Source organism: Vombatus ursinus, unplaced genomic scaffold (genome assembly GCF_900497805.2).
Source record: "Vombatus ursinus unplaced genomic scaffold, bare-nosed wombat genome assembly UNPS02000577.1, whole genome shotgun sequence".
In the NCBI taxonomy this organism is placed as follows: domain Eukaryota; kingdom Metazoa; phylum Chordata; class Mammalia; order Diprotodontia; family Vombatidae; genus Vombatus; species Vombatus ursinus.
In genome coordinates this window covers 7,127,832-7,154,242 of record NW_020940355.1, presented here as the reverse complement: position 1 = coordinate 7,154,242, position 26,411 = coordinate 7,127,832, and the positions used below count along the sequence as shown (strand labels likewise).

The window sequence follows — 26,411 nt, the reverse complement described above, 5'->3', positions numbered from 1 at the left end:
ATGAATTGAGGATGCAGAAAAGTGGCATGAGGAATTTTTTATTTACAAATGTTGTTCAAATTAAAATATTTAATTTCAACATTGGAATCATGAACATAATAAAATAGTAGCCCCTCTTGAAGTTACATGCATATTCCAATAGATACTACAAGTGGTATGTAATGATAGTTTTAAAAAAAAAAACTTTCAAAGATGTTCATTATATTTTTCATGTCACAGTCACTTTTAGTAGCTAAAAGATGTAAAGATACATATAAGATTTTGGTTACGTTTCCAAATATTATGCAGCTTTAATTTTCATTTATTTTTCTGTAAAGAGATATAAAATCTCAATAAAGTAATCAATTCCCCATTTTTTATGTCTTTCTTTTAAAGCATCAGCCTTCTCAAGACACTGAATATTACATGTTGAGCCTGGAACAAGAAAAAAGGACTGAAGTTTAATATTGTGAGGATAGATGCATTCATTCACTCTTCAAAACACACACAACAGAGAAAAACATCACATATTAAGACATAGTTCTTGCTGTGAGGGAGCTTAGTCTAGTAACTGGGGAATTATTTTTTAAAATTTCATCTGCTTATACTGTCATGTTTCTAATGTCTTTTAAATCATGCTTGCCAGAGTAATTTCAATGAAATAGGGGAATTACTAATGGCAAAAACTCCTAAATTGTGATTTCTCAAATTTCTCCTATTTTTAATGAAAGAGTTTCATGATTTCATATTACATATATTTCTAGATTTTTAGAGGCATTAGAGACTAGTTGGGAAAGGACTGTACTGTCACTTACTAACTGTGCAACCTTGTGCAAATAGCAACTCTCTTGAAACTTACCTATAAAACTTGAAACTCATCTATAAAATGGGAGTAGTTACCTCACAGGGTATTGTGAGAGTCATATTAGAGTGACTATATCTGAATGTAATACACTTCTAATAATGAAACACTGTAATACTTAACATGATACTGTTATTATTCTGACAACAAACTGACGTCAATCTAACAGAATTAGTTGTTGAATTTTTTTTAAGGAAAACTATAAACATAATTTGGTAACTCACCAAACAAACTTTTAACTTCACTGTCAGGAACATAAAATGGTGGACCTAAAAGAAAGATATATGAGAGAAATACAGTGAAAAGAAATGAAACTCTCTCAATTCTAAAAAGTAACAAGTTATTTTTTCATTTCATTTATTACACACAAAGCCCAATTTTCCAAATAAGTGAGACTACTCAAAGAAATAAAATGAATGCTCCCTTCTCCGTATCTATTATTTCCAAAGAATGGAATTTCATTAGGAATGAATTCATAGGGCTTCCTGCCATTCCTATATCATAAAGGTAGGGGAAATGGGCATGGGGAAGCTGTGGCTAGGGCAGGAATATAATAAGAAATGTTCCATAAAATTTCTAATATTTCCTGGGGGTACTCCTTGTCTACTTCTTTCTGTACACACATATAACTCTTTGCCCTCATGCATAACATTCCTAGCAAAAATTTTCTGCTCTGTACTTTTTTTGGCTACCTTCTATATTCTTATAAAATCACAATATAGTAACAAATTTTACATGTATAGAATCTGTTTCCATTCAAATAATATAGTTATTTATAGACATTAAATCTTGTTTTGTGATGAATTACTATGAATTTTTATGATGAATATGTGATTTTCAAAATGGAAAAGAAACAAAAATGCACCTTATTCCACAAATAGGTCTAACAAAAGCATAACTAATAATTAATTGGAAATTTTTCACACATCAAAAATATGATGCATTTTCCCCCCAAACTCTTCTGGAGAACTGGATTAGCCATGTGCATAGTCAAATTTTAAAATTCAATCAAGCCAAACAAAATAAATAAAACAAGGACAAAAATAAATATCCTTCTATAAATTCAAAAGAAAGATGGTAATTTATTCTTTGGGCAGTGAAGTATTAGGTGGAAGCCAAAACCATTTTAGTTTACTGACAAATTCAAATCACAAGGTAAATTAAAAGATTAAATCATAAGCGCATGGAAACCAAACAATAGCAAAATGTTAGAACACTCCCACCCTAGCACACCTCTTTAATTGCTCCTAGTCTATTCCTTCTGCACCCTCATGGTAGTGAGTAAACACAAGCAAAATACACCATGAATATAGAAATGTGTTGTACCCCTCATGGGGCAGACTGATCTTTCCCTTCCTCAAGTCCAAAGCTCATTTAAACTCCCTTTTCTGTAAATACACAGGGCTATAAATCTTTCCCCATACAGACACTTTTCCAGTCTGATGTGAGACTGAATAAAAAAGATGACAAGCTAATGGAAAAAATTATCTTTTTAAATATATCACATTTTCATACAAATTATATTACTTTTTTCAAATTTTTAAAAATTCCATCTTATGTTTAGTCCCAAATTCTCTCCCTCCCTCTGCCCCATCCATTGAGAAAGACAAGAAAAATAAAAACCATTACAAATATGTATAGTCTAGTAAAATAAATTCCCATATTAGCCATGATAAATAAAAAAGCAGAAGAAACAGAAGAAAATCTGCTTCAATCTGCATTCTGGGTCCATCATTTCTCTGTGAGAAGGTGGATAGCATGTTACATCATGAATTGTTAGAATAGTGGTTGGTCACTGTGTTGATCAGAGTTACTAAGTCTTTCAAAGTTGTTTACCTTTTCAATATTGCTGTTACTGTACAAGTTGTTCTTTTGGTTCTGCTCATTTCATTCTGCATCTATTCATATAGATCCTCCCTGGTCTTCCTGAAATCATCCCCTTCATCATTTCTTACAGCATAATGGTATTCCATTGCATTCATATACCATAACTACTTATTCAGTCATTCCCTAATTTTTAAGTATCCCCTCACTTTCCAATTCTTTGCCACCACAAGAAGAATTGATATAAATAAAAAGGACATATAAGGCCTTTTCCTTCTTTCTTTAATCTCTTTGGGGTATATGCCCAGTAGCAGCATTGATGGTATATACAACTTAACAGCTTCTATGTTATTCTTACACATGAGTATCTATTCACTTTACCAGCTAGAATTATTTTAACTTACACCAAGGATTCCAATAAGATAAATGGGGCAAAAACCATTCTCTTAGTTTATAACTCATTATTTTAAAGAGTGACAGAGGGGAAGAGCATAGAATCTAGAACCAAAAAACTATGGATTCTAGACTTGTAGCTTCCACTTTCTTTGTAGGTGCATGATTGTAGTCATAACAATTCTCTTTTGAGCTTTAATTTTTCTCATTTCCAAATATGAATAATTATACTTTCACATGCTTGTTGTGAGGAACTCATTTATAAACTCTTAAGCACTAATTCGATGAGTTTCTTATTCTTTGGAGTCAAAAAAATACTTACCTGAAAATTTAGTTGGATCAAATGAAAAAGTAACCAGGAGATAGTGAAAATCCTTTTCCAATAGAGACAACATTAACTTGGCATAGCTAAAAAAGAAAATAAAAGGTTATGTATATTACTTTTCTGTGTAAAGTAAAAGCCAAAATATCTCACATACAACAGTTTTATAAAGACAGGAAGACAGGGTATAATTAAGTGCTAAAATGTGTTAGAGCTGTAGGAATTTAGGGAAGGGGGAAATCAAGATGTGTTTAAAGTGGTTTAATATTCATTCTAACAAAGTAAAACTAGACCTTTCTCAAATTTAAAAAACAATTTCTTATAAAATGAAATTCTACTCAAAGCATCTAAATTTGCTAATTTTTTTTCAAATTTTCAATAGAAAGCATTATTATCAAGAAAGGTTAAAAAGAAATGTGTAAGGTCCTATAGGGGACAACGAACTTTCATACTGGAATGGGGGCTTGTAGTCCTAATCAGATCAGCATCACAGAACTCACAGAAATCTGAGAAAGGAAGGGTTAATGGCCTTATTATAGTGCTATGAGTCATAACAGAAAACATGCTACACACACACATACACAAACATCCAAACAGAAATATACTCAGAGAATAGACTGGATTGGATTCAATTTGATGCAAACATTTGTTAAGCACTTATATGTAGTTTTAAATGAAAGTCTATTTTTTTTTCAATTACCAAAAATCAATTTTCTCTTCCTTCTACCTCTCACCCCTATCACTGGGGGAGGGGGGGGGAGAAAAGAAAAAAAGAAAACCCTCATGAAGAATATACATACTCAAGCAAAAGGAATTCCCTCACTAGCCATGTCCAAAATAAATGGGCTCGTTCTCTCCCTTGATCTCCCTACCTATCCAACAGGTTTCCTTATTGGTCCTCTGGAATGACAGTTAGCTATTACTTGGTCAAAGTTCTTATGTACTACTATGATTGCAGCAAAAGGCAAGGCACTAGGCAAACAAACTCACCCTCAAGGAGGTTAGGTTCTACTGAGGAATAAAACAAGTATATGAATAAAATATAAAATGATTTGAGGACAGCGAGGACAGGGTGGAGTGAGCTGCAAAGTTCAGGAAAGGCTTTGCATAGGAATTTTGGAGGAAGATAAAAATTTTGAGAGATAGCTACAAAGTCTGGGAGGGTATTCCAGAAATATTTAACACTGAGGTGAGTTTGGTTGAACAATCTCACGTATCTATTCCCGTTTCTCTATTCAATAAACCCCTATCCTAGTTCAGATTCTTATCAAATCTCATTTAGGTTATTGTAATTGCTTCCTAATTGATCTGATTCTACACTCTCCCTTAATCCATTTTGCAGATACTGGTAATAAAAATCTCAGAAGTCTGACCATTTCACTCCCGTATGAGAATCTTTAGTGTCTCCTGTTGTCTCTAGGATAAAGAGGAAGGGAATAAACAATTATGTAGTGCCTACTATGGGCCAGGTACCGTGCTAAGCACTTTTTATAAATGTTATTTCATTGATCCTCAGTGTGGCACTTGAGACCCTTCACAATTTGGCTCCAATCACTTATCCAGATTTATTTCTCCTCACTCCTCTATATACAGTCTTTGCTCTGGCCAAACTAGCCTACATTCTCTTTATATCCCCTCTGCATGCCTTTGAACAGCAGGTTGTCCACCACTCCTGGAATGCAATCCCTCTTCACCTCCAATTCTTAGAATCCTTTAGTATCCTCGAAGGCATAGAGGCATTTATTGATCTCCCTACCTATTACCATTCTTTCCTCTGCATATTATTTTGTAATTTTCCTTACCTATTTATATGCTGTATTTCTTGAAGAATATAAGCTCCTCACAAGCAGAATGTGATTTTATTTTCATTTTTACCTTTGTCTACCCTTTTTATTTAACTTTTGTCTACCCATTTTTACCATTTTCTCCTAATGTCCACCTTGCACAGTGCCTTACTGTGTTTCTCAAAATGAAATAAGCTGTAATAATAGAACAGTCCTAGATAATGGTAGGCTTTAATGCCAAATTGAGATGTATTTTATCAGAGAGGAAAGTCAGGTCAAACCTTTGCCTTAGGAAAATTATTTTTAGCAGGTATGTGGAGCATGGAATAGAGAAGGCAGAGACCTGGTAGTCATCACCTTTCTTACTACTAGGTTTGAAACGACACTTCTGTTAAGAATTTATAAGAATGTTTTTGAAGTTTAGGTTTTTTTGGGGGGAAAGAGAGAAGGGCTTACATGGAGGCAATAGGGGCCTAAGAGCCCAAGAAGGGGGTATGAGATGAAAGGGTAGTCTGTAGAATAAGTAGAATTTTAGTTTCCAGATAAAAACTTAAGAAAAGGGTTTCTTCATCCTTTGTAAAGAACACAATGTATACACGGCCTAGATATAAAAGGTAATATCAAAAATAAGTAAGAGAATAAAAGAAGTATCACTTTTCAAATATGTGCACAGGGGAAGAATTCATGACTAAACAAACAATAGAGAGGATCACACAAGCTATACAGGCAATTTTGGTTACATAAAATTAGGAAGTTTTTGCCCAAACTAATCTAATGTAGTTAAAATGAGAAGAGAAACAAATTCACTGGAGAAAAAAATCTTTGTCGAAAGTTTCTCTGATAAGTTTCATATCCAAACATACATGGAACAAGTTTTTTTTGACAAAGGAGTCATTTCTTTTTTTTTTTTTTTTTGCAAGGCAAAAAAAAGTTAAGTGACTTGCCCAGGGTCACACAGCTAGTAAGTGTTATGGGTCTGAGGCCGTATTTGAACTCAGGTCCTCCTGAACCCAGGGTCAGTGCTCTACCCACTGCGCCACTTAGCTGCCCCCCAAAGGAGTCATTTCTAAGATACATAAGGAACTGATTCAAATTTGTAAGACTAAGAGACATTCCCCAAGAGGTAAGTGGGCAAAGAATATGAATAGGCAGTTTTCAAAGAAATCCAAGATATAAACAACCTTATAAAAATGCCAAAAATCACTAACAGAGACACGAAAATTAAAGCAACTTTAAGATTCCACTTCACACCTATCATATTAGCAAAAAGAACAAAAGAGGAAAATGACAACTATTTGGAGGGACTATGGGAAAACAGATACACCAGTATACCGTTGGGTGGAGCTATGAATTGCCCTACCCGTTCTAGAAAGCAATTTGAAACTATACCTCCAAAGTTACTAAATTATATATACCCTGTGATTCCAGTATAGTGCCACTAGGTCTATACTCTACATAGATCAAAAAGTGTATGAAAAATATAGCAACTCTTTTTATAGTAGCCCCAAACTGGAAATCAAGGGAGTTTCTTCCTACTGGGGAATAGCTAAGCAAATTGTGGTATACGAATGCAATGGAATATTATCATAAGAAATCACAAAATGGATAATTTCAGAGAAAAATGTAAAGACCTATAAGCGGATGCAGTGGAGAATGAACAGAACTTGAAGAACAATTTTTTAAATTTATTTTATGCTTTTTTAAAATTAATTTATTTTTAATTTTCAACAATCCCTTCCATAAGATTTTAAGTCTTAAATTTTCTCCCCCTCCTTCTCCATCTCCCTCCCCAAGATGGCATGCAATCTGTTATAGGCTCTACATATACATTCATATTAAACATATTTTCACATTAGTCATGTTGTAAAGAAGAATTAGAACCAATAGGAGGAACCATGAGAAAGAAAAAACAAAATAAAACAGAAGAAAAAAAAAAAGAGCAAGTAGTATACTTCAAACTGCATTCAAACTCCATAGTTCTTTCTCTGGAAGTGGATAGCATTTTCCATCATGAGTTTTCGGAGAAATCTTAGATCCTTGCATTGCTGAGAAGAGCTAAGTCTATTAAAGTTAGTCATTGCACAATGTGGCTGTTACTGTGTATAATGTTCTCCTGGTTCTGCTCACTTCACTCAGCATCAGTTCATACAAGTCTTTCCAGGTTTTTCTGGAGTCTGCCTGCTCATCATTTCTTATAGCACAATAGTATTCCATTACATTCATATACCACAACTTGTTCAGCTATTCCCTAATTGATGGGCATCCCCTCAATTTCCAATTCTTTGCTACCACAGAAAGAGCTGCTATAAATATTTTTGTACATGTGGGTCCTTTCCCCACTTTTATGATCTCTTTGGGATACAGCCCTAGAAATGGTCTTGCTGGGTCAAAGGGTATGCACATTTTTATAGTTCCAAATTGTTTCCAAAATGGTTAGATCAGTTCACAACTCCACTAACAATGTATTAATGTTCTAATTTTCCCATATCTTCTTGGAGAACAATTTATACAATGATAACAATATGCAATTTTATTATTATAACATCATTAAGAGGAAAACTTTCAAAGATTTTAGAATTCTAATCAACACAATGATAAATCATGAATTCAAAAAAGTGAAAATGAAACACATCATCACTTCCTGACAGAGAGGTGCAGAAAGAGACATGCATTTTTGGACACAGTCAATGTGGGAATTTGTTTTAATGGAATCTGTTTAAACTATGCGGCTATCTAATGAGGACTTTTTTTTTTACTTCTAAAAAATATGCTCAATGAGAGACTGGGGATAAAAATGGAAGGGACAATTAATGAAAGAAAAGCAAGAGGATATTTATGTTATGACACACTTATTTCAATATAATTTACTTCTGTGCTTCAGTGTTGTTCTAAATTAAAATGTATGTAATGAACCACATTATCAAAAAGGATTAGTTAAAATACAGTGTATCATATTGCTACCAACAAAAACAAAAAACCTATTTCAATGTAATGTCTTAATAGGGTAGGATTGTTGCTAATATTACTGTTACTGAGAATGAATATTTATTTTCAAAAGGTGTTAAATGCATAGGATTTAAAATGGATACTACTTGTATTTTTATATCACTGCATTTCTAAGAGATATGCTAGGTAATAAAAAATAAAATAAAATATACAAAGATAACCAAAACACTCAGTAGTGGATATAAAAAAGGGAATTTTTTTGGGGGGGGCAATTGGGGTTAAGTGACTTGCCCAGGGTCACACAGCTAGTAAGTGTGAAGTGTTTGGTCTGAGGCCGGATTTGAACTCAGGTCCTCCTGACTTCAGGGCTGGTGCTCTATCCACTGCACCACCTAGCTGCCCCACAAAAAAGGGAATTTTGATACTACAAAATTAAATTTGATATTCACATAAACTCAAATGGCTTCATATAAGGTCCTCTCTTATTTGTCATACACTGGTCCTTGGGCTCTGTTCACTTCTGGGGACTTCCCAACAAATGTGTGGCCTATCTTTTCTTCTCTTTCCATACTCTCACTCTCCTTCTCAGCCCTGGGCACAGTGCCTATGTTGGTTGAGCCAGGCTCAGAAGCAATGGGCGTGCCCATAGTATGGAGGTTCTGGATTACGGAGGACAGGAACTGCTAGCTGGCACTCTCATACAGGTTGAAGCAAATCTGATAGGCCATGAGGAGTCTGTCCTCTTTGACCAACTTCTCCAAGATATCATTCATAGCCTGAGGATCATCTAAGAAAATCAAGCACTGGCAAACACTGATGAAGTCTGGCTTCTCCAAATTCATGTAAATTTTAACCAGAATTCTCAGTACTCTATTACAGAACTATTTATTCTGCATCAGAGACACGCAGAGCTTGAGGCTGTAAGCCGGCATCCCAGGGACATCATTCGATTCCAATATGGTCTTCTCAAAGATGTCCAGCCTGCGGGTCTCCAGAGAGATACTGATGGCCTCTTTGTTCTTGTAATCATCCAGACACCTCTGAAACATCTTGTTCACGATCCCTTCTAGTCTCTGGTCAACAGGCTTTCTTTCCCCCTCAGGCAATGTGGCATTCTCCACACACTGCTTGGTGTAATGGTCAATACATTTAGCTATGATGGTCTCCACATATTCTGAATTATCATTGACACTGAAGAGGTTGCCGGCTCCCACAGCATAGTTCAGAGATTCCTCAAAAGTCCCCAGGTGATAGAACACTTTGGATGGCATAAGGGCAGCAAAGTGATGACTATGAAAACCTTCATCTTCATACAGGACTTCTATTTTGTCTATAGACTCTGAAATTTCTGCCCAGAAGTCATTGACCACTGCATTCAATTTCTTTAGTGCAAACTCCTTAAGCTGTGGAAATTATCGTTACTACGTACAACATTCTTTTGGTTCTGCACATTTTACTCTTCAGCACAGTATTCCATCACAATCATATACCACAACTTGTTCAGACATTCCCCAATTGATGGGCATCCCCTTGATTTCCAATTCTTTACCACCATAAGGAGAGTTGCCAAAAACATTTTAGAACATATAGATTCTTCTCCTTTTTCCCTGATCACCTTGGGAAACAGACCTAATAGAGGTACTGCTGCAACACTTTTATAACTCTTTGGGCATCATTCCAGATTGTTCTCCAAAATGGTTGGATCAGTTCATAGTTCTACCAACAGTGTATTAGTGTCCCAATTTTCTAACATCCCCTACAACATCTGTCATTTCTCCCTTCTATCATTTTAGCCAATCTAATAGGTATGAGATGATATCTCAAAGTTGTTTTAATTTGCATTTCTCTGATCAATGATGATTTAAAGCATTTTTTTCATGATTATACATATAGCTTTTTCTCTTTATCAAAAAACTGCCTTTGACCATTTATCAATTGAGGAACAACTCATATTCTTGTAAATTTGACAAAGTTCTCTATATATTTGAGATGAGACCTTTTCTGAGAAAATGTCTGTAAAATCCTCCCCTCCAATTTTCTGCTTTCCTTCTAATCTTGGCTACATTGTTTTTATTTGTACAAAACCTTTTTAATTTAATGTAATCAAAATTACCCACTTTATATCTCATAATGCTCTTTATCTCTTATTTATTCATAAATTCTTCTCCTATCTGTAAGTATGATACGTTATATGTTCCATGTTCTTCTAATTTACTCATGATAGCTTTGTTATTTTCTAGGTTGGCCTTTTGGGATTTTCTTTAGTCTCTAACCTTTCGGGTCAGTGGCAAAAGGAGAAAGGGCAGCTGTGTCTCTGCAGTCGGAAAATGGTTAGCTCTGTCAGGTTAACAGCAGGTCATCCTCCAGTTTCTTCAGAATCAACTAGGAAATAAACCTTCAAACATTAAGATATGATTTCATTCTAAAAGAGAATGTGCTCCATTCTCTCCATTTTCTCTCCTCAGCAACTTTCATAACTGACAAGTGCCACAGTCATATTGGTCATGGCCTCGACTCAGATGCTGCCCCATCATGTCGGTAAAGAAGAGAAAGGAGCCTTAACAGTAGTGAGAAATTTTGCTAATGTAATATATTTCCTTTTGGGTATGCCTAAAAGTTTCTTGTATTTCCTACGGGTGTTTGAGTCAATAATTTCAAGGAATAAGTATAATCTGTCCAAGAGAAGACCTAGTGAAATGAAATATTTTATGTCTTTGCAAAGCATTTTGAAGTATTATGCACCATAAAAATTGGTCACTATGAATGGATGGAAGAATGAATGGATAAGTGCTTTGCTTTTAAAAAACACTATCAAAGCTTCAAAAAAGAGAGAGACTGGTGGCCAGGGTTTAGAGAAGCAATGCCATTTGCTGTATGAAAATATTCTTCACTTTACCAAAAAACCCTCTGGAGGTTTTATTTTTTTTTAAATATCAGGCTACCTTCTTACAGATTCATTAATTACACAACAGTGTCTGGGAAGCAGAGAAATATGAAACAAAATAGTAGGGGCTACCTGTAATAGAAAGTTAGCCATGAGACAGAAGATTTTTGAAATTATAAACAAATAGAAACTATGGTTCATTTACAAAATAGCTTGCAAAGATTTCAGAAATATAGCTATTGTCAACAGGAAGATTAGTGATGAAACGAACATAAATAGCTAAGTCAGAAAGAGGATATGAGTTGGGGTGGGGGAAGATGATGAGTTCAATTTCAGGCATGTTGAAAGAGGTGATGGTGGGCAATTAGGGGAAGTAGCTGAAAACAAGAGACAACAGCTTTGGAGAGAGGCTGGAGTAAAGATAGAGAGGTGGGAGTCATTCATAGAGAGAAAAGAGCTGAAGCAAAAGCCCGGGGAAGGAAACTTAGGTAAGGCCCACATTTCAAATGGTGGAGAAGAAAGTCCTAAAAAGAGAGCAAGGAGTGGTAAAAGAAGTAGGAGAAGAAGAAAAAGAGTACAGTATCACAAAAGCCAGGGGAGAAGATGGTTTCATTAAAGTGCACATAGCTAACAACATTAAATACTAAAGAGAGTTCAGTTACCTATTTTTTAAAGCAGAATAGAAAGGCTTTGTCAATTTTATGTGTGTGTGTGTTTGTTGTATACGTATAATGAATATGTAGATTACTTGTCAATTCTTATATGTATAGCAATAAAACACCATTTCTTTTATAATATTACAAAATTCAAATATCTCATTTATTCCAAGTGGCCTTCTATCCAATTAGTCTGATTTAATGAGGTTTTTGCTATATTACAATATGGAGGTAATTAACATCTGGATAGCAGGTCTCTGTGATATACATTCCAGGGGAATAATGTGTTGTAAATGCTTCTCTAGTAATTTTAAGAGGGCAGCCTGAAGTATTCTTTTACACCCCAATTATAAAAGAAGAAAACTGTTACATCCAGAAAAACATAGGAATAAAAGGGTTGTCTTCTTTTTTTTTAAAAGGATATTTGATGAAGAGGTTATGACAAGAAAAAAAAAGGGCAAAACAGAGAAGGGAAGAATGTTAGAAAATGACAAAGTAAACATTTAAAAAATCCTTTCTCAGTTGCTCAATCCAGCTACAATTTGAAAATACAACTGTTATATTTTTATGACATTCTTGCTTCCATCCAGGTGTAAACCACCTTCCCCCAAAACTTTTCAAATCTGTCATCAATTTTCCTCTAAGAAGGAAATTTTATGTAGTTTACTTAGTCAGAGGTTCATTTTCTCATATAAACAGTGATAAACCTCACACACACATAATATTTCTATCAATTAATCAAGAAGAATTTATTAAGCACTGACTATGTGCCAGATATGATGATAGGATAAGGTAGAAAACAATTAAAATAGTTTTAATAAGAATATTGTTAAATTATAGGTTTGTATTCAGATGATACCTTTTAACTTACCAAGTTCAAATATGGCAATAAATCCTACTAAATCATGAAAAATCAAGCTTTTTTGAGCAACCATACTATATAATTTCCCTTATTATATATCAAGTTAGGCTTAATTAATATGAGAATTATAACTTCAACCAAATTATATAATCATTGTTTACTATTATTTTGATGATTATAAATATAGATATATGTATAGATATTTAACAGAAAATTTTATATAACAACACTTTTAATTATTATGTAGTATCATGTTTGTTTTTCCTAATAAGATAGCAATAATAAAAACAAAACTACCAAAGACACAGCAAAGGATTCTTGAAAGCTAATAAAATCAAGATGATTCTATTTATTCATAAGTTATAAAGCTATAAAACATGTTTTTAAAAAAAGCTTCTGAGAGCACATTTTAAAAAAGCAAAACAAAGTACTAACCATTCTCGGTCACCTGAATTAATAGCAACTAAGGCTCCTCTATCCCAAATCCTGTCAAATTTGCCAACATTGGCCCTACAAGTAAAAAAAAAAAAATTAACCTTTAATGGAAGGGGAAAAATCTGTAAGTTATACAGAAGTTTATTTATATTAGTGGAGGGCAAATCCACACCAGTAGTTCAATACATAGGTGAAATGACAGTCTACCTTATCCCTCAAAGGTTGCCACAGGGAAACAAGTCCAGAAAGATTAGCTTCTTTTCTTGTTTTTATGTTGTTTTTTTTTTCCCCTAGGGGTTAATGCTGTGATTTCATGATAGAGTTAATGATATCCTGATTCTTCCTAAGTCACCTTTACCCTATATTAAAAGGGTTGTATAAAACCAAGGAATAGATGAATGAGCAAGGAAACTGTTATTCCCTCCCCCCTTTTTTAAAAGGAGCAATGTCATCAACATCAGGGTTATCATGAGTTGGGGAAGGTAAGGAAGGAGCCCTGATGAAGGACAATTCTGCTGCTATTTCCCAAATGAATGCAGTTTAGGACTCTACAGGGAACTTATTGCTGGGTTGGTGAGGGTGGCAGGGAGGGATCTCTTCCCCTTCTTCACCAATAAGTTCAATTTTGGTTACAGGTCCAGGGATTAGGTGGAAGAAACTATACAGCTCAGGGTCACAATAATTTTCTTCCAAAGAAGGTTTTAGCCAAGGTCAAAGGTACTAATTAGGTATAATGAAGACATTTGTACCTATAATGAAAAAATAAACCATGCGGAATTAAAAATAAAATTGATCCTCTGTGTATGCTATAGCAAATATTGTGTCCAGATGAAAAGTCTACAAGTCTTCTTGCCAGGCATGTGGTTTCAGACATGTAATTTATTCCTACCTGGGAAGGTCAAAAATACTGCAACAGTATAAAGTGATATTCCCTGATGAGCTCTGAAACAACAACATAAATTCAGAAAATAAAAATACTTTGTGGGTAATCAGAGAAAGATAGGAAGGTGAAAGTCCAGAAAAGTAGATGGACAGAGAGAGAATGATAAAATTAAAGGAAAGATAAAAGGATTTAAAAAATTTAAATCTCTACAATATAGCTTTATCATAATCTTTTAATAGTTCCTCATTTTAGTATAAAAGATATTTGTCCTGAGTATATTAAAAGATTTAGCTCACAGATACACACTAATCTAGGCAGATCATGATATATTATTCATTTCAGAACTTGCTACAATTCTAGGGATACCTGCTTTCTCTTCCAGTTCTGACTCTGTTAAGATAAATCTGTTTACCAAAAGGCAGACTGAAATCCTTAGGTTCTTCTGAAGTCTTTCACTGAAAGATATTATTCTAACTCCCTTTTGGCTGATATAAGAGAATTTTCCCTAATATCTTCCATTTACCAAGTACTGGACATAAAAAAATATTAATCATTGATGCTTATATTTTGTTTTGAGATTTGTGAAGCACTTCACACATTTTATTTCATTTGATCCTGGTGCAGTAGATAAAGTACTGAGCTTAGAGTCAGAAAGGCCTAAGTTCAAATCCAGCCTCATACACTTATGAGTTGTGTGATCCTGGACAAGTCACTTAACCTCTGTTTACTTCAGTTTCCTCATCTGTAAAATGGGGATAATAACAGCACCTACCTCACAAGGTTGTTGTGTGGATCAAATGAGATAAGAGTGCCCTTAACACAGTGCCTGGCACATAGTAAGCTCTACATAAATGTTAGCTGTTATTATTATTGATCTTTACCACAAACCTGTGTGGTTAAGTTATATAGGTATGACTACATCCATCTTACAAACTGAGGCAAGTGAATCTAAGGGATGTGAAGTAATTTGCCATGGTCCCAGAATAAGTATCAAGGAGAGGATCTGAACTCAGACCTCTTCAGGCCCTGAGTCTAATGCTCTTTTCACTGTACTATATGCTTCCTCTTAGTTGTCTGAAGAGACTCTTACCGGGGAGTTTATCAAATAAAGTTTGCTTCTATTTCCCCAATACAATTCCCTTTCTTCCAGAATGGAGTCCTAGTACTCCCATCTTTGGGCCATTACTTCTACCCTGCCTGTCTGAAACCTATCAACTTTCCAAGGCACAGCTTAAAACCCATTTATTCTCTGAGGCCACCTTTGACCACCCAAGACCCCAGTGATTTCTCCCTCCTTGAACGACAGATTTTACAATTCTATACTATGCCCCTCCCACTAATTACATACTGTCCAGTAAGTTCTTCATGTGTATGGTCTTTCCCTCAACTGGATTATAAACTCCTTGAGTGAAGGAACCATGTTTTAATTTTTTTTTCTATTCCCACATGGTGCCCAGAATATTACAGATTTTCAATAAACATTCAATGTCCTTAGAAATAATCTAGTACAACCCTATCATTTTACACATAAGAAACCTGGATCCCAGACTTACAGTTAGTCACACAGCAAGTGACTAGTCAAGTCATGTCAATGAGCATTCATTAATAAGAATTTAGTATTACATAGAAGCACTGGGCGAAGTGCTAGACCACGGTGCTAAGAAGTCAAGCTGGTACTGGAACTTAGGTCTTGTAACTTTTAGTCCTAAAATCTGTCTACTACCTCATGCTTTCACACGATCAAGGGAGAATAAATTTAGAGCTAGAAGGGCCCTCAAAGGCCATTGAGTGGAAACTGAGGCTAAGAGAAATTTAATGACTTGCCCATGGTCACACAGCTAGTATGTGACTTATGTAGAATTTCATGACTATCTTCCTCTGGGCTATCTAGCTAATGCCCTTTAATTACTTTTTGTGTGATTGATAAATTAGGTGATTAGGGTAATACAGTTATTGTCCGGTCAGGTGGAAGATGATTTCTGTCTATTCTGGGGTCACAGGATCAAACACTTAGAGCTGCCTTAAGGATCATTTAGTTAATGCTATCTCCTTGTTTTACAGATCAGGAAGCTGAGGCCCAAAGAGTTACAGTGACTTGCCCAGGATCACAGACGTAGTAAATGGTAGTACTTCTTCCATCATCCCACCTTGCATGGGAGGAGAAACTGGGCACTGGAGATACATGGTGTCTATAACATAGGGAGACATGTGAAGTCATTTCTACCAAGATGATGCTTTAGGGTTGCTGCTTCTAAAATTCAGGAGAAGAATATACATTAATATCCCAAGTCACGCATAGCTCAGACTAAAAACTGACGTAAGATATGTCTTGACTCTGGATGAGGACACTGTGGCGTCAACAATCTGATCCAGATATGTGGCAAAGAGTGCTGGACTCCTAAACTCAATGGTCACCAGTGGACTAGGCCTAGAAATTTTCAAGATTTCTTCCTAAAGTAACTCATTTTTGATGAATAATAAATACTGAGAAACCTTGAGATTGTTGAATCAAAAGTCTACAAGTGAAAAAAAAGTCTATGAGTATGTTTATGTAATAGTCAGAGAAATTACAAACTTTTGTTTCCTTTCATTCTTGCTAATCATATATAACTTGGCCCTTAGAAAATGTTTAAATTGTATAAACTTTTTAGAGATATAGGTACGTATTTATGTAAAAAACAGACAAAACAAACCTTAAATACTTTGGCTCCAGAAATTTCTGCAACTGATTCTTCTGAGTAAGACAGATTGTGCTCAGTAAAAAATTCTCGTATGCCCAGTTCACTGATTTCAACTCCAACTACACTATGACCCAGGTCAGCAAACCTGTACAGAGAAAACAGCATTGTTAGTATTTATTCTCTGGTTGTTTTGTTTGAGGTTTTATCAGATCAGTGATTCCATGGGTAGAGAGAAAATGCCAGATGAGCTAAATTCCTTCTACAAATGCAGAACAGCACTTGTTCTTCAATGTAATTTCTTCAAAATTTGTATTAGGACACCAAATCTGATTTTAAATGACTGTGAGCTAAATGGCTCAGAGAGGTTAAGGTCACTACGGAAGAAAGTGGCAGAGTCAAACTCAGTTTTCTTTCTACCCTCCCAAGCTGCCTCTGTGACACCTGTCTTTCCTCCTGGTTTCAAAGGACTTCTTTTTGTTTATGGGTAAATTACAAAAATGCTGTGCTACAAGCTACAACCATCTCCCTATCCTTCCAGTTTAGGAACACAATTTCATATCATCTCTTAATTAAGAAAATTCCTCTATAACTAAGTACTCTAAAAATCTTATGGAAATCCTTAAAATGAAGTATTACCCATATACATTTATTCCATATGTCATTTTTAAATTGTCTGAAGAATCCATTATACTGTCACTGAAAGAAAAATTACTAGTATGCGTTTGTTCCTACCATTTCATTTCAACTGCTTTTCCACAAAGAGGGAAAAATACCCTGAGTCCACTTCTGCCATTAAGAAATGTATTCATGTGCTTCCTTAATAACCTGGGAGGGAGAAGAAATGAACAAAATACATTAACAATTTTTAAAAAGAATTCATTACAACAGCAAAGGCCCAGTACTGCCTCAATCCCAAATCCCACAACCCTATTTCTGAATTAAAAAGCAATGGAGTTTGCTATAATCTGGTGTCTCACTGAGATCTGAAGGTAACCCTGGATTCTTGAAGGATATATCTATGAAGTGCAAGCTCTGAGGTGTTCTACTAAGCTGGAAGGGCTCTGGGTATCAGTCAGATGACCCCTTCATTCCTGCTTTGGAAAGGCTCATTACCAGGTAGGTCACAGATTGACTCATTTTTTCAGTCACAATTATTCTCAAAAACCATCTATTAAATGGTAGAGCAGCTGTTCTCTACATTGGAACAGGGAATACTACAGATCCTAGAAATAAAAGAAATGGAAAAGTGAATGTTTATATCTCCTATTTACCATTGCAATTTAGTTATCTGATAATTGTACTTGCTCAGCTGAATTTCCAATCTCTGAGATGCGTTTTACACACAGTAAGATAGTGCTGTGGAAGAAAGGGAAGGAGTGCCTACTATGTGCTAGGCAGGTAGGTGGCGCAGTGGACAGGGGGCCGGGCCTGCAGTCAGGAAGGCCTGAGTTCAAATGTGGCCTCAGAAACTAGCTGTGGCTCTGGGCAGGTCACTTATCCCAGTTTGCCTCAGTTTCCTTATCTGTAAAATTGGGGATATAATAATACCTAACCCCAAGGGCTGTTGTGAAGATCCAATGAGATGATAATTATAAAGAACAGAGTCTGGCACATGTAAGCACCATATAAATGTTAGCTATTATTACTATCATTATTATCTCTTCTGACCTTTGCAGCCTTGAAAAGGCCATTCATAATAGATGCCTCTACTTTCTCTCCTCTCACTCTCTTTTTAACCCCTTATAATCTGGCTTCTGACCTTATCATTCTACTAAAAAAGGCTCTCTTCAAAGTTACTAATGATTACTTAGTTGCCAAATCTCATGGCCTTTTCTCAATCCTCATTGTCCATTACCATGACCTCTCTGCAGCCTGATCACCTTCTTCTCCTTGATTCTCTCTTCTCTCTAGGTTTTCAGGACACCGCCCTCTCCTGGTTCTCCTCCTACCTATCTGACCACTCTTTCTCACTCTCCTTTGCTGGATCTTCCTCCCAGATCACAGCCTCTAACTTTAGGTATCCCTCAGGGTTCATTCCTGGTCCTTTTTCTACTCTTCCGTTATTCCACTTCACTTGGTGATCTCTTCTCAATGCTAATGATTCTCAAATCTACCTATCCTGTCTCAGACTCTCTGCTGACCTCCAATCTCACATCTCAAACTGGATGTCCAATAGGCATCTTAAATTCAATATGTCCAAAATGGAAATAATTATTTTCCCCCCTAAACCCTCCCCTCCACCTCCTATTTTCCCTGTTACTCTAGAGGGTTAACATCATCCTCAGTCACTCAGGCTAACAACCCTCAACTCCTTACTATCTCTCATCCCCCCACATCCAATCTGTTGCAAAGGCCTGCTGATTTTGCCTTTCCAATATCTCTTTATTACGACCCTTTGTCTCCTCTGAACATTACTACCACTCTGGTGCAGGCCCTCATCACCTCACACCTGGATTATTGCAATAGACTGCTGGTTGGTCTGTCAGGTTTCTACCTACTCCAATCCAATTTTTAGGAAAATATATGATTTTCCTGAAATGCAAGTCCCATCATGTTACATACCCCAATCACCTATTCCCCCTCAACTCCAGTGGCTTCCTATTGCCTCCAGAAGCAAATACAAAATGCTCTGTTTGCCATTCAAAACCCTTCTAACCTAGCTTCCTCCTACCTTTCCAGTCTTCTCATACCTTACTGCCCAACATGGATTCTTTGAATTAATGACACTAGCCTCCTGGCTATTCCATGAATAAAACATTCCATCTCTCAGTTCTGGGCATTTTCTTTACCTGTTCCCCATATCTGGAACACTCTCTCTCCTCTGCTCTGACCCCTGACCTTCCTGGTTTCAAATACCAACTAAAATCCCACCTTCTACAGGAAGCCTCCTCTAACCTCTCTTAATTCTAGTGCCTTCCTTCTGTTAATTATTTTCGAATTATTCTGCATATAGCTTACTTTGTATATATTTGTTTTCATGTTGTCTCTCCAATTAGATTGTAAGCTCCTTGAAGGCAGGGACTGCCTTATGCCTCTTTTTATATGCCTAGTGCTTAAGCACAGTGCCTGGCACATAGTAGGCTCTTAATAAATGTTTATTGATTGAATAACATCATCAACTCCCATGGATTGAATGATCATTTCTATGCAGATGACATAAATTTACACACACACACACACACACACACACACACACACACACGTCCTAGGTACGCAAAACCAACTACCTACTTGGCATTTTAAACCAGAAGTTCTGGAGACATCTCAAACTCAATGTATACAAAATGGAACTCACCGTCTTTCCTCTCAAGCCCCTCTAACAAATTTCCCCATGTCTATTAAGAATAGCACCATTCTTCCAGTCTCCTAGGTTTTTAAACTCAGTACTTTCCTCAATCCCTCACTTTCTCTTACCCTTCATCTCCAATCAGTTGCTAAATCTTGTTTGTTTGTACTTCCACAATAACTCTTGTACGTTAATTCAGGCCCTTATCACAAGAAGCAAAACGGCAGAGTGGGCAAGGCAGTTAACTTGGAAATCAGAAAGACCTGGGTTCAAATTTCACCTTAGACTCTTACTAGTTGTGTGATCCTGGGTACACCATTTCCCTTATGTCTACCTTAATCTCCTTATCTCTGAAATGAAATAGACCAGATAGCCTGTAAGGCTCCTGCTTGCTCTAATTCTATGATCTATATAATTTTCTTTCCTGGAATAACATCCTACTAACCTCACTTCTTCAAGTGTCTAACATTAAATCCACCTTCCACATAACTGCTAAAATGATTTGCCTTGAACAGAGATTTGACTATGCCACTCCCTTACTCAAAAAACTAATGGCTCTTACCTCTAGGATAAAATATAAACTCCTTTATTTGGTTTTTAGAGGACTTCACAACTTGACCTCAGGTTATTCTTCCCACATAACCTGCTGTGGTCCAGCCAAAATGGCTGGTGACTGTTGCTCACACAACAGTCCCTGTCCTATCTTTGTGCCTTTGCAAAGACCATCTCCTGTGCTGAGAATGCATTTGTTCATTCTCACTTCTGCCTCTGAGAAGTCCACATTATTTTTCAAGATGCAGCCTAAGTACCACCTTCTACATGAAGCCTTTCCGGATGCTAGAGCTCTTCCTTCCTAACTACTTTGTATTTATTTTGCATTTATTTTGTATATATTCCTAGTTTGTAAATCCATATATATACACACATATTCATATATGGTCAAAGAAATAAGTGATTAGTTATCTCCCCTGATATAATGTAAGCTCCTTGAGAGAATAGAGATTGTTTCATTTTTTTGTTTCTGTATCCTTTGCACCTACCATAGTTCTTGGCATATAGTACATAATTAATAAATGCTTATTGACTGAATTGGGCAGAGGATCTGTTACTGAGTCACCCCTTCTTTTTTTGATACATAAATTCCCTACAGCAGTTCTTTTAGTAGGTGCTTATACAAAGGGCTACTATTAGGAATGATTTCTGGGATGACTCACCAGCTAATATAAAGAAGATTAAGAAACCCTGAGGATCTGTTATTTGTTTGAAATATGGGGTACAAAATACTCACTTGTCCTCTTCCTGCTCCCTAAATATTGGTATCCCCTAAGATTATGCTCTGAGACCTCTCATCTTCTCTAACTATATGTCCTCTTTGGTGATCTTATCTACTCCCATGATTCAATTATGATATCTCGGCAAATGACTTCCAAATCTGTATATTCAGTCATACTCTTTCTCCTGAACTACAGTTCACATCTCCAAATGCCTGTGGGACATCCCCACCTGGATGTTTTATTGATACTATAATCTTAGCATATACAAAACTGAATTCCTCAATTTTTTCCTTATCGTAGTCCCTGCTCCTAATTATCTATTAGTTGAAGTCATCCTTGAGTCACCAAGGCTTGTATGCTTGACGTCCTTTCCCCACACACCACACTTAACTGGCTAACAAATCCTGATGATTTTACTTCCACAATATCTCCTATGTCTATCCTCTCTTCTCTATTGGCACTGTCACCACCTTAGTTCCGGGTCTCTTTGTGTCTCACCTCGACTATTGCAATGATCTTTTTTTTTTTTTCCCATCACGATTTTCAGGTAGACCAATAATTTTTAAAATGTCTCTCCTGGATCGATTTTCCAGATCAGCTGTTTTACCAATGAGGTATTTTACATTTTCATCTATTTTTTCATTCTTTTGTTTCTGTTTGACTGCTTCCTGCTCTCTGATAGAATCATTAGCTTCCATTTGCCCAATTCTAATTTTTAACAAATTGTTTTCTTCTATTAGATTTTGTACCTCCTTCTCCAATTGGCCTATTGTACTCTTTAGAGATTTGTTTCCTTCAGTGTACATTTTTTCCAGTTGGCCAATTGTATTTTTTAAGGACTTGTTTTCTACAGTTAATTTTTGCCCTTCCTTTTCCAAGCTATTGACTCTCTCTTTCATACCTCTCATTTCTTTTCCCATTTTTTCTTCTACCTCTCTCATCTGACTTTTAAAATCCTTCTTGAGCTCTTCTAAGAAGGCTTTTTGGGCTTCAGACCAGTTCATATTCCCTTCTGAGGTTCCAGATGTGGGTTTGTTGACAATGTTGTCCTCTTTAGAATTTCTGCCTTGATCTTCACTGTTCCCATAATAAAAATATATTGTACGTTTCTTTTTGCTCATGGTGTTTGCTTATTTCCTGGCCTTTAAAGAGATTAAGCTCTCCTGCTGGGGAGCAAAGGGCAGTGACTCAAGCTTCTTGTGTTGGGAGCCTAGGGCCTGGTCACTGGCTTTCTGTGCTGGGGCCTCCGATCTTGGCAGTTGGAGGCCGTACGGTTCTGACAGCTTATCTGGTATTGGCTGGAATCAGCAACACTGGAACTGTAAGGGTAGGACTGGGTAGTGTGGCCCGTGGAGATTTCCTGCTCACCCTGGCCTTTCCTTCCTTTTGCTTTCTTCAGCTCCTTTCAGATGGATGTTGCAGGATGTTCATCCGCCTGGAACCCCTTGGAGCACCGCTTCCCTTAGTTTTGCTGAGGTACTGGGAGACTGGGCTGCTGTAGAATGTCCAGGCACCTGGTAGTTTTCCAAGCTGGTTTCCACTGGTTCCCCTGCCTGCACTGAGACACTCGGGGGTCCTGGTGTTGGTGTTTGCCTGCTCTACCACCTGGATTTCAGGATTTCTTCCTGGTATGCTGAGGAGGGGCTTTCCACTAGTGCTGGGACACCTCCCTTTCTGTACTGCTTCCCTTTCCCCAGGGCAAGAGGGGCCTTTCCCATTAATCCTTCAAGCTACCTGGGTTACTGGATTTTCTTCTGGTTCAACTGTTTCGGGGGTTTTTCCTGGGGTGATATTTTCTGGGCTTTCAGAGGTTAATAAGGGAGGGTAAGAGCAACGTACTTCTTACTCCGTCATCTTAGCTCCCAAAAGCAGAAGTTGTAATGATCTTTTAAATGGCCTCCCTACTACCAGTCTCTTGCATCTCTAGTATATCCTTCACAGGATCAAATCCACCTAGGAGTATTATCATTTACCTCTATCTCAGCGGCTTATCAACAAGGATAGAACAATAAATTAAATGTTCAAATGCTTTGTTGAAATCTAGGTAAAGTAGATCTACAATATTCCCCTGATCTTTCAACTAGGAGATGATCTCATTAAAAAAAGAAAAAGTTAATCTGGCACAATTACTTTAGAAATACAGATTTAGGGTTGGAAGGGACCTTAGAGGCCACCTGGGATCATAGATTAGAGATTTATTTAGAGTCAGAATGGACCCGACGAGTCATCGATTCCAGCCCCCCTATTTTGCAGGTGAAGCCACTGAGGCTAAACAGACTGACCTTCTCAAACTCACATAGGTAGCAAGTTGTAGGGCTCTGATTCAAATCGAGGTCTTGAGTCAAAACCAAGGTTTCTTTCTACTATATTACATGGCTAACAAAATTAATTTTTAGGGTAGAGTTATGACCATATCATTCCACTGCTAGAAAGAACAACAATAATAACACACTTCAATGATTTTCTGTTGCTATAGGATAAAGCACTATCTTCTCAGCCTAGCATTTAAGGCCCACTACACAGTCCAACCTACCTTTTCAGCCTGATTATGTTTAACTCACAGAACAAAGATTTTGTAGCTGGAAAAGCCCTAAGAGGCCATGAAGTGCAACCCCTTCATTTTACTGAAGAAAAAACTGACGCAAAGAGAAGTTAAGATAATGATGGTCACAAAGGTATTAAGTGGCCGAGTCAAAATCTGAACCCAGACTGTCTGGCTTACTCAAACTGAAACAAGTCTCTCCCTCCTGAAATTTTGCTGGTGCTTCACCTAGACCTGTTGTTTGCTTCTCTCACAGCCTACCTTATCTTATGCTTGAACAGGTTTTAATTATTATCATATGTCTGGCCCCCCAAACAGTATATCATTCTCTTTTTCATTATCTAATTTTATGGTCACAATAACTCTATGAAATAATTCTCTTTCTCAAGCATTATTATGGCAGCTTACAGGTGAAGAAACTGAGGTCAAAGAAATAAACAATTAGCTCAAGGACATATAGCTAGGAAGTGGTGAGTGGTGGGAATCAAACCCAGGTCTTCTGATGTCTTTTAGTTCTTTCACTCTACTAGTTGCCTACATTTGGTGATTGCTTGGTGAAAGTTCCTAAATTTAAACATGGGAAATCAGAGCCAATACAATAGTGCTTATAGTGTGAAGTATGCTTTTTCTTTTAAGGAAAAAGATCATGCTTTTTAAGCTTTCGTGCAATAAAAGTTTATTGTCTCTTCTAATGTCTAATGTGTGTACCCAGGGCTGTGCAATGTGAATCTAATAATCATGATAATAATAATAATAATACCAAGTTTAACATTTCTTTGTTGGATGAAACAGTGTTTCTTACTTATTTCCATGTTCTTGATGAAATCCAATATCATGCATCTCCCATTTTTTATGCCAATACTCAAGAGTTAGTGTATTGTCTTGCTGTTCCCCAAGAGTGGAGTGATCTTTGGCTTCTGCTATAGCTGTTGAACCATCCATGATTTCTGGGCAGATACCTTCCACAAATCAGGAATTTCTCAAGTCTAAATGAAAGGCATTGACACCACTGTCAGTTAAATGCACTGAAATGTTGTTATCCAATGTTAGCATTGGTAGTAAGAATTTTTTTGCTTTAAATAAACTTTACTGCTATCTTATTTTTACATTGCCTAAATTTCCCTTTATATGCTTTCCTGTCAGAGAGCTACCCCTTCTAGGATTTTTAAAAATAAAGACTAAAGAAAAAAAGGAAGAAGAGATAAAATTCAATAAGATAAATCAACCCCAAAAATCAGACATTATATGTAATGTTCCATACCTATGGAATGCTTGTCCTTTCCCCCACCTCCACCCCACTTTACAAAAGAATCAGGGAATAAGGCATTTTTGATGTCCTAAAAGTGCCAACTGAAAAGTGAGACAACTAAGAATGATACACAAAATTTTTTTTTTACCTAAATATACAGGTTTACTTCACTTTATGCAACAGATATTTTCTATTACTGAGTCATAGAGAATTTGATTTTTTTTAATAAGCAAATATCCTATTTTAAATATTTCAGTCATGTCTGACTCTTCATGATCCCATTTGGGGTTTTCTTGGACAAAGATACTGGAAGGGTTGCCATTTCTTTCTTCAGACTGAGGCAAAGAGGATTAAGTGACTTGCCCCAGGTTCATACAATGGCTAGGGTACTAGGCCTGGAATCAAGGTGACAAAAATTCAAATCTGAATTCGAATCCAACTTCGAACCTGCTGTGTGCTCCTGGACAAGTCATAAAATCTCTGTTTGCCTGTTTCCTCACCTGTAAAATGAGGATAATAATAACACCTACTTCATAGAGCTGTTGGGAGGATCAAATGAGGCTTTGCATACTAAATAAATGCTTATTCCCTCCCTCTCTTTTAAAGCAGTACCATAAAAAAAGTGGTTCATGGGATCGACGAACTATCATAACCAGCTATAAAATGCATATCTACAATAACAGTAACACTTAAATACTGTATTGTTACTGCGCTGTGCAGTAGCGGGCGGGGGGGGGCAGTGTGTGTGTGTGTGGGTTGTACACTTCATATAACATATGCAATTTTTACCTGGTCACTGCAGTACTTACTATTTCTGTCCTCCCATGCCTATTTTTCCTGTTTTTAAGGAATAATAGCTAACTTAAGTAATAGTTTTCTTCGATCAAAGTTTTAAGGTGAAGGTTTAAGCATGGGTCAGGAGATGTGAGGGTTGAAGGTTTCACATTTTTTTTCTCCCTAGGTTACACGAAAACAGGTAGACTAGCAGGAATATCACAAGTCCATGGGTCATTCTTGCCTCTAAAAATCATTAAAGTCCAACACGATTTTGGGTTAATGACAGGGTAGGAGGGGGTGGATGGCATATACCAGATATGATGCATCACAAGTGGCTCTCAGCCGCTCACCTCCCCTAACAACCACAGCTCTTCAGCAGAGGGTGCACAGGTTCCACTCCACTTCTTGCAGAGTGGGACGGTGCCAAGAGCCTTGGGTTTGCAGTCACCTCTCTGGGCCTCAGTTTCCTCATTTGTAAAAACGAGGGCAGGGCGATGCACTCCAAGGTTCTCCCCAGTTTTAAATCAATGCTCACTCCTCCCGTGCCCACGGTTGGGGATGGGGGTGGGGGTGGAAGGGTCACTCACAGTTTCACAGGCTCACACGCACTCCTCCTGCAAGCCTACGCGAGCTGGACACGTGCACTCACCGACCGCACCTCCCAGGTCCCAGTTTGGGCTCTGTGAGCAAACAGGTTCCCCAGCACTCCTGGCACTCGGGGCCCGCCTCTCCGCAGCAGACCCCACCTCTCTTCCCTCCCCCTCTGTCTGGG

At 36.9% G+C, this 26,411-nt stretch overlaps 1 protein-coding gene across 1 annotated transcript; it reads right to left on the bottom strand.

Annotated features, from left to right (window-relative positions):
- Nucleotides 1–26,411, bottom strand: TPMT (thiopurine S-methyltransferase). Its single transcript, XM_027872066.1, has 9 exons — nt 26,227–26,411; nt 24,416–24,599; nt 17,244–17,336; nt 16,524–16,656; nt 13,837–13,889; nt 12,948–13,022; nt 3,381–3,466; nt 1,066–1,110; nt 1–414 (listed from the first exon to the last, which is right to left on the bottom strand). Exons 2-9 carry the CDS (start codon nt 24,553–24,555, stop codon nt 302–304), a joined length of 738 nt encoding a protein of 245 aa, XP_027727867.1. The 5' UTR covers nt 24,556–24,599; nt 26,227–26,411; the 3' UTR covers nt 1–301.

Coding starts and splice junctions, on each gene's coding strand:
- TPMT (XM_027872066.1), bottom strand. CDS start 24,555: ATGGATGGTTCAACAGCTATAGCAGAAGCCAAAGATCACTCCACTCTT. Junction 17,337..24,415: donor CATCAAGAACATGGAAATAA/GTAAGAAACACT, acceptor TCTCCCTCCCAG/GTTATTAAGGAAGCACATGA. Junction 1,111..3,380: donor TGATCCAACTAAATTTTCAG/GTAAGTATTTTT, acceptor TCTTTCTTTTAG/GTCCACCATTTTATGTTCCT.